Source organism: Suillus paluster (assembly GCF_016628075.1).
Source record: "Suillus paluster strain FC165 chromosome Unknown EDB91scaffold_357, whole genome shotgun sequence".
NCBI classification, from domain to species: domain Eukaryota; kingdom Fungi; phylum Basidiomycota; class Agaricomycetes; order Boletales; family Suillaceae; genus Suillus; species Suillus paluster.
The window spans coordinates 1509-10335 of NW_024537917.1; the positions used below are offsets into that span (position 1 = coordinate 1509).

An 8827-nucleotide genomic window follows, 5' to 3' on the forward strand; every position below is an offset into this window, starting at 1 on the left:
GTAAGTGTCTTCTATCTTTGATGATCACCCCCTTATTAATCCCTCCATTCAATCCAAAGTGTGTTAATTATGCATCTGACCATTATCACCTGCCTGCCTCCTGGCCTCAGCTTCCTTTTGCACGTAATTTAGGTACTTTTACAAGGGCTTCTTGTCACACTTGCCAATCTAAGAATTTTTCATTGTTGATCAATTGACTGAAGACAAAAGATCTTCCAAGTACTTGCCCATCACCGTGTCTGGTATGGGCCACACCGTGGGTATGGCGGTCACAGGTATGCCATCAGTAAAATACCACGTTACTTAATCAACTTGGCTGACTTGGCTGAAAACTGTTTGCTCTCTCCTGCAACATTCACTTGGCATATCTTGATTTTTTTAGTGCAAACTATAATAAAATATGTATGTTAACATAACCCAACAACTTTTTTCTGAACATGTTGAAGTTGAAATTTTGGCAAAGTGTGTCAACTTCTGCAAAGTCACTTAAGTGCGAGTTAAGTCTGTTTAAGGCAGCTTAAGTAACGTGGTATTTTACTGATGTGGCGGGTACGGTTACGGTGTATGTTCACGGGTAGCCGCGCTATCTCCGAATTTTCTCCGCGCTGTTATATGTTGGACATGACAAGGATTCGCCACTCACTGCGATCCTTATTTTTCGGAGGGTCGTTGACTGCAACAGTGACTCGCTGCTTCGATCCTATTTCTCGCTGCTTCAATATTTATATTCTTCCGTCTCGGAGACACATTACGATTACTGATTACAACTCGGTGATTCAACAGTATAAAGTGAGGTATGCAGACTCTACATGTCTCAATACTCTATCATTATGGTTGATCAGTCTACTGCCAATGATACGGCCTCGCTCGCTGAGTCTACCTCAACACGTTCAGATGTATCGTCATCTCTGCAGCCCATAGCGGACAATGTTGCAAAACGTGTTAAGCTTATCCTTCCACAGGTCAAAGCAACCCCCTCCGAGTTGCACTCCGCTGCTCCGGAAGTAATTGATGTCGATGTTGATAAAAATGATGCACCTCCTGCCGCCGAACAGGATAACGAAGCTGATCTAAGTACGTGAACTTATTGCTCGCGTTTGCGTGAACCTGGATTAATTTTCACTCACAGACGCACTCAAGAAAACTTGGCGTTCAGCAGTCTATTCGTTTTTTAAGCTTGACGCTGTGACTGTGAAACTCCCTTCCGGAGGTGTCCGCCGCTTCCAGGACTCCAAGGATAAGTCATCGACTACGAATCTAAGGCACCACGCCAATGGCTGCTGGGGCAAAGAGGCAGTTGATCGTGCATTTAGTGGCGGAAAGGTACAGGCCACGAGCGGATCAGTTTTCTCTGCTTTTGCTCGAAAAGGATAACAACCTGTCCATCATACTTATCGAATGCACACGAGCAATGAAGTTTGGTGAGTCAACATTTTTGGGGCCTTAAATTACTCACACTGAATTTAGGGCAAATCTCGTGCGGTGGATCACAGAGAATAATCGACCTGTGAATATCATCAATGACCGTGCACTTCGTGACCTCCTGCTCTCTGGACGCCCTAATATCGAACTGTCATCACATTTTACAATCTCTCATGATATTCGGGCGTCATTTGAAAAGTCCCAAGAACGCATTGGTAAGCTCTTGCAGGTATGTGATCATATATCGCCACAGAGTCTCAAGCTGCATACAGGAACATGCTGGCCGTCTTCATTTTGCCACAGATGCATGGACTTCCCCGAACCACCGCTCATTCATTGCGTGGACTGTCCATTTGGAACATGAAGGTGAAATAATATCATTATCTCTAGTAGATGAGCTTGACGACTATTTATGGCAACCAGTGGAGAATACCAAAGTCTCACTGCAATGGTAGATCCATAATCAAAAGACGTATCCGAATTTGCACCGGATGGCACTTGATTACCTTAGTGTTCCTGGTAGGCTGTGCACCATCGCTCTCGCTAGCATCACAGCTTATGTGTTCCACACCATAGCTACCTCGACTGTAGTCGAACGTGTATTTTCGCAAGGCCGGCACCTTCTATACTTCACTCAAAACCGCTTGTCTCCGTCATCGACGTGTGCATTCTTCTGTCTTGGCTCGTGGCTCCGCTGTGATCTGGTAGCACCCGAGGACCTTACTAAGACCATGAAGTCTCTGAAGAAAAGAAAGCGAGAGGACGAGAATGTTGGGTGAGGTTATTAGACCTACGCAGTGTTAGTATTTCTTGTATGTGTACCCGCGGGTATACCCGTGCTATACCCTAGCGGCGACGGCCTAGCCGGGCTGCAGGAAGGAGCAGGAGCAGGATTAGTGTCAAGGGTTACAGGCCTAGGCAGGATGCAGAGAGATGGCGGCATTAATATTCACGGGCACTAGGATTGGAGAAAAAGGCAGAGGATGCTGTGCACAAAGACCGCGAGCTCGACAAGTAGGACAACGAAGACATACAATTAGGACAATAAAGGCGATAATACAAGAAAAAATATTTGTGCCTTTCGATCTGAGGGTGCGATCGATTAGTAAAACCCCCGACTGACCTTGTCACGTGTTAATTCCTATCGTCGGGTGCGCTCGTGTCCGAAATATTGACTGGCAGTATGATGGATCTTGAGGTGTTCTCTGTCCCCGTCCCTAATTCGCATGTAATCAAAGTCCGAATGAACGCGAAGGAGGTGCTGCGGCTCGTCCGATTTTCGGCTCATGTTCATTTTGCTTGATGCGCGCTACAGTCTAGCCCAACCCGCAGTCGGCATCAGAAGTAATCAGAATTACTAGTTTACTAGCGTACCGGATGCGTAGTTATCACGTACTGCGCGCAAAGACGAGTACATATTTATGACGATTCAAACAACCTGAAAGAAAGCTATTTTATAAGTAACTGCAAAGGAGTATGTACTGGGACCTACCCTCAGCGATACTCAGTTCCAACCATTTTAAAATCAGGAGTTTTTGAAAAGCCTGCTCAAATCCACGGTGCCTAGCTTCCCTGCATGGCCGCATCGGTGGCGTTGATGTGGCTGAATTGAAGTTCAGCTTCCTTTTTTTGGCATGACGAGGACATGTCGTCAGACTGCGGGGTATAAGTCCACTACATAAGCAAAACCCCTCTTGCTCCATACCTCCACCTTTGTTTTGCAAACCACAATACGAAGAACATTAGAGAACAGAATCAACATGTCGGATAGTTGGACAGACTGCATCTTGCTCAAGGTTCGTGGTTTCTCAAGCTTTAGAAATGTCGGACTCATACTATGTTTCTAGATCGCGAACATCATTGTTTACTTCTTGTTCCTCGGTTCCAATGTCTATACTGTAGCGGCGCCTCATGATATCTACTTCACTTCAAGGGACACATATATCACCCCTGCTCCATGGGCCTTTTTGATTTGGTATGTTGTTTGTTGCGCTCTCCGAACCGATACTGACGTCGTTCCCAGGTCTCTCATTCATCTACTCCTTCTCGGCACTATCATCTACCAGTTCACACCCTCTGGTAAGAAGGTAATCATCGATGGTATTTCGTGGCGCTTCCCTCTTTTGGGCATCTTGAATGCGATATACGTGAATTTGTGGGCGTCCCACCACTATGTCGTCGCATTCATCTTTGCTCTGTTCGTAAGCAGTGCTGTCACCGTAAGCTTATTCGCTTCATCATATTGAGAACGTCAATTACATCTTTCCTAAAGCACATCTACTACATCGTGAAGAAGTTTCACACACCTGCTAACGCCGGCGACGAAGTCTTGGTCCACTTGCCTATCTCCCTCTACCATGGGTGGACAACCGTCCTCGTCATCCTAACCGCGTTTGACGCATTTGGCGTCAACGCGCTTACTCACCCCGCTGGCGTTTGGACCAAAGTTTTCGTATTCCTTGCTCTGTACGTCATTACAGTCATTCTCTTGACACGTCACAAGTCTTACGTCGTACAGGTTCTTCCTCGAGGCAACTGCGGCAACTTATGCTTTCTCCAGCCCTGAGGGTGACCTCCCTGCGAGCTTCGCGATCACGTGGTCCCTCTTTGCGATCTTCGCTCATCAGAATGTTCACCGCTCAGGGTTCATCCACTGGTCCGCACTCGTGTTTGCAGTGCTTTCTGCAGTCTGGGTGTTCAGGGGTGTCTATGGCATGTTTACTCGGTTCAGGGGTGGCTCAATCATCTTGGACGAAGAGCGTGCCCCGCTTGTTGGTGGTCACAACTGAACGTCCGATTTTGAAGAGAAGACAAAGGTGACTGAACCCTGAACGATTGTTGATATGTACTTTTCTTGCGAAATTCCTGATCCAGCTTCGTCTTATGAACTTTATTGTTCTTGTGCCCTATTGTAACTTGTTATGTATCTGCATTGTTGATCCAATTGGACTTTATTGTCTTTGAGAGTTCATCATGGTATAAGTGGGCAGTAATACATTGTAACCCAGACTACGAGCATACTGTATCATATGGTCTACGTGTAAGACAAACCGAATGTTCAAAAGACATGAATGAGAAAGGTTCTTGACGTGGAATGGTTCAATTGGTTGATTAACATGAAGAAGACGGCGACAAAGATGTCGGTTATTATCAGTGAAGAGGGAGGATGAGGAATATCCGTGCACTACGTCTGCTCCCCGGTCTTTCAACCCTCGGTAAAGAATATATTTTTATTGGCCTCGCCCACTGCCGTCGTCGAAGAGAGTCGTCAAGAATCAGGGCGGCCCTATCGACGAGCGGTGCAGTACGAGCCGTATGATGATAGAAGGCATGAAGAAGGGAACGAAGTCCAAGTGTAGACTGCATCAGGGTTTCCTGAACTCGCACAGCACCGTGTAGATGGTGTTGAACGCAGTGTAAATCTCTTCCCTGACCTAGCGGAGGAGAGAATGATAACAGTGTCAGCGGAGGGTTCAAACCAGATCCACCAACATGTGTGTCTCATCTTGGAATAATCCAAGAATCCCTGACAAGAGATGATATAATAGAAGTCTTTACCTTTGCACCAGTCAACACTATCTTCCCCGACACGAAGATCAATAACACGACCTTCGGCTTGAGCATGCGATAGATGAGACCGGGGAACAACTAAACGTAGGTGAGCAAATAATGGTCGCTCGAATGACTACGACATACCTCAGGCTCGTAACTGCTGAACTGTCCGTGGCTATACGCAAGACCTTCCAAGCGAATAGGGAACTTGACATCACAACTTCCGACGATGTTTTGGATCTTGAACTCGGCAAACTTGGCGTCGAAGCCGAGCTTCTGCACAATACGCGCGTACTTGCGCGACGCCAGTCGCGAGTCGTCTTCGCTCTTCGCACCCGTGACGACCATCTTGCCCGAGGCGAAAATAAGTGCAGTTGTCTTGGGATCACGAATACGCATGATGACAGCTGCAAAACGCTATCGTGCAAAGCGCATTGGCGTGCCACGACACGTAAGTCAAACAGTAGTACCAACCTTGGGGTTATACTCTGCATTCCGAGCGTGCAGTGCAATGGTCTTGAGGTCAAGACGGCAATCGAGGTTAACTGTAGCAACGATGTTTTGCAGCGTGGGCACGATGCCTTCCACAGCCGTGATGTGCTGTTGCTCAAGAGTGAGGGGGACGGGTGTAGCGGGGACAGCAGTAGTTGGTGGCGTCGAGGGGCCTGCCACAGCGGCTGATATTGCTCCATTGCTAATTGCCGTAGTAGCATTGGCAGCAGGCTGAGGTTGTGAAGGAGGAGGGGTATGTGATTGGGATAGTGGTGATGGTCCCGGAAGCGCTAGACCCGATGGCGCCGGAAGACTGTAGGTACTGGCGCCAGGCAGCGCAAGACCATGACTAGGTTGTGACTGAGAAGGTTGACTTGGCTGGTAAGGCGCAGCAGCCCTGCCGAATGTGACCTGACGAGCGGGAAGTGCGAAAGACATTCTTGACAACGGACAGCACAATGAAAATTATAAGTCGTGGGAAATCTCGGCGGGGAGAAAAAATGCGTGAAGGGTCGAGGTCGCGACCATTATATATACCTTTGAATTTCAAACTCCGATCATGACTCAGACTGATTTCCATTCGATTGTTCCTCTTCCTCTCTCTCCCATCATCAAATCCATCACTTATGATCCGTGCGCGCTACCTTGTTCTTTTCTTATTCATTGTCCATACTTGAATGCATTCGTCTCGATAGACTTTCTTTAGAGCGAATAGGATGCACACGTCCTCTTGGAATCGACTTTGAAAGCTACACATATGTTGGCGCTCAGGCAATACCTGTGGCGTGGAATATTCCAGAATTATACCTGGAATGGAAATATTATTCTCACGCTCTTGCGTCTGATTATCTGTACGTGTCAGCACTGCCTAACTGCGCATTCTTGATGCAGGGTACGAGAGTGTACTAAGGATTATCGATTATCACTTGATATGTTTCGAAACAATCTAGCGGGCTCTGCAGAATGTACAATGGGCTGGCCATCCGTTCATACACCCTCACCCTTACGTGATACTGCAACCGAAGTTCTCATTGACTAATGTCAGACTACTGGCGCCGATCTTGACATAAACGCCTGCGGAATGTTGCCAAATACTATTGGTTACCACTCACTCGTGCAGTCCCACATTTCGTGCAGTCACGCAAATGTCACGGAAAGTCACGGAATAGTCACACTGTCCGATTTCGCAGTCCGCTGGACACGCTGTGGATTAGATATTAGGAAGATATATACGAGTGTACCAGTGGCTAGTATGTAGTAATCTAATTGAATATGTATTGCGAGTTGCCGGAGTAATGAAAAGGGAGACTATTAGGATGCCCAGACAGCAATGGCTGTGATGATGTAGATATGACAGGAGCGGTTGTTGAGAGTACAGCGGGGCCAACATGATGTAGGTGGTTTGGATAAGGAATGGGGAGAGATCCTTGCATTTGCGGAAAAAATGGTGGCTGCGGGTAGAACATATTGTTGGCTGCCGTGGGGAGAGGAGTACTTGCTGAAGGTGTTGAGTTTTCATTCGAAGTTGGGTTGGCAACGGCAACGGCAACAGGCCTGCCAGTGCGTCGTTTTGAACCATATAGCACCGAAAATCGAGGATTATCTGCAAGGGCTGTGCGAGTGTCAGGATCTTCCAAGTGAGCTTTGATCCGTGCAGCAAGATCAGCGATTTTTCCGTCTCTCGAGAGTCCGAGTGCTCCGGCAAGTGCTTCGAGATCTTCTTTCCGTTTGTATGATGTGAAGGGACTATCAAATGTCCTCATCGTGATGCTGTTGTGAATGCGTGCGATACGAGCTTCTTCGTCCAACTTTTTCTTGTTGAGGAATGAGCGTCGAGTATGGTGTTTGCCTGCCGCACGATCTCGCACAGTCTGTGGGGGTACCTGAAGGAAAATTGAGTTGCGATAAAATTATTGAGGGAGTGCTTACATTGTGAGCTATGGCAGCACTGCGAAAACTGCCATGAACACCAGTCAAGGTATCCTGGATGGCGGCTTGAATGCGAGCCTCTTTGGTGGGATCTCGGGGACCTTTCCGCTTCCCACCGACTCGAGTGCGCGCCATCCGTGCGGCAAGTAGACGCGTCCAGACGCGTTGCCACCAACGCGTCTGAGTTGGAACTCCGCTACGGCATCGGACGGCAGGTGACAATGGAAGTGACAAAAGCCTTTGTCACAAGCAAACATTTATCTCTCTTGTTTCTTGTCCGAATGCATCCGTCTAAGCTCGTAAGATGTTCTTGTGTATTATTATTTCAAATGGACATAGTAGTTTGAAGATTTGTAGTAGGAAAAGTGTGGTTTTGGAGGATGCACGAAATGTGGGACTGCACGAGTGAGTGGTAACCAATAGTACCTACGCAGCAGTTTGATAGTGTATATCGTTATCAATCTCCCTGAAAAGCACGGACCCTCGCTAAGAACGTGTACTAGACACCACGGTATGTATCATTACATTGTTTCGACATTGATATCTGTATTTCTGCCCTAATTGTCAATAACCCTATGCCTCTGCTTCAGTGACAGGCTGACTGTCCCAACTGTAATTCGTTAGGTCGATAGTAGTCAAAAGTCCTGTGCCGTCAAGTGTTACGGGTGACTGTAAGGCTGGTGCAGCGACTTCGGAAAGCTCTATCTCCGATTCAGATTTTGACTCGGACTCGGAGACACTGCGGCTACGACGAGCTATGATCCTGTAGATATACGTTGTTGCCACCAAGAGGTTGCATATGATGAGCGAAACCGCGAGCTAATTATTTTCGGCGAGCGGTCAACCAAAAGGTGCCTCAACGCGAGGCGCAAACCATACCTCTGAATCAGTCGCAATCCTCAAGATACTCCTTAATTGCATAATTTGGCAGATAGAGCGGAAAACCGAGACAATCGTCACAATGATACTAGCCGAAAATGTTGCCAGTATCATTCTGCGTTCCTTCGCTAGAAGCTTGACTCCCCACAGAAGATGCAAGGAAAGCAATACAAGGATTGCATCAGAAACGAAGTCCGCTGTTGTAACACCGTAAGTGGTCAGGATGTAGTTCAGAATGACGCTCTTACTCATTAACTCAAAAATAACCATGGGGTGGCTCAAATACGCATGTACTTTGCCATGCTTGTCGGGGTGATGGTACCAATTGAGATCATGGCCATATTGCCAAGCCTTCTGCGTTACTAGCGCGCCATACAACACCAGGAAAACGACGGATATTATGATGGCCGTGAGGCGCAATAACCTCATCGACCAGAAAATCCGTGCCACGGAAAAGAGAATACTTTGACGGACTGCCCTGACCCTATCATATGCAAGCGAACAAGTGATAGACACGGGAAGATGCGCACCAGATAGCTGATGGAAATGCAAA

The 8827-nt window shown here is 47.4% G+C and overlaps 1 protein-coding gene across 1 annotated transcript; it reads right to left on the minus strand.

The window, feature by feature from the left end:
• Positions 1-6450: 6450 nt before the first annotated feature.
• EDB91DRAFT_486684 (uncharacterized protein) lies at positions 6451-7662 on the minus strand. Its single transcript, XM_041327432.1, has 2 exons — positions 7396-7662; positions 6451-7349 (listed from the first exon to the last, which is right to left on the minus strand). The coding sequence occupies exons 1-2, from the start codon at positions 7528-7530 to the stop codon at positions 6729-6731; spliced, it is 756 nt and encodes a 251-aa protein (XP_041168615.1). The 5' UTR covers positions 7531-7662; the 3' UTR covers positions 6451-6728.
• Positions 7663-8827: the final 1165 nt, after the last annotated feature.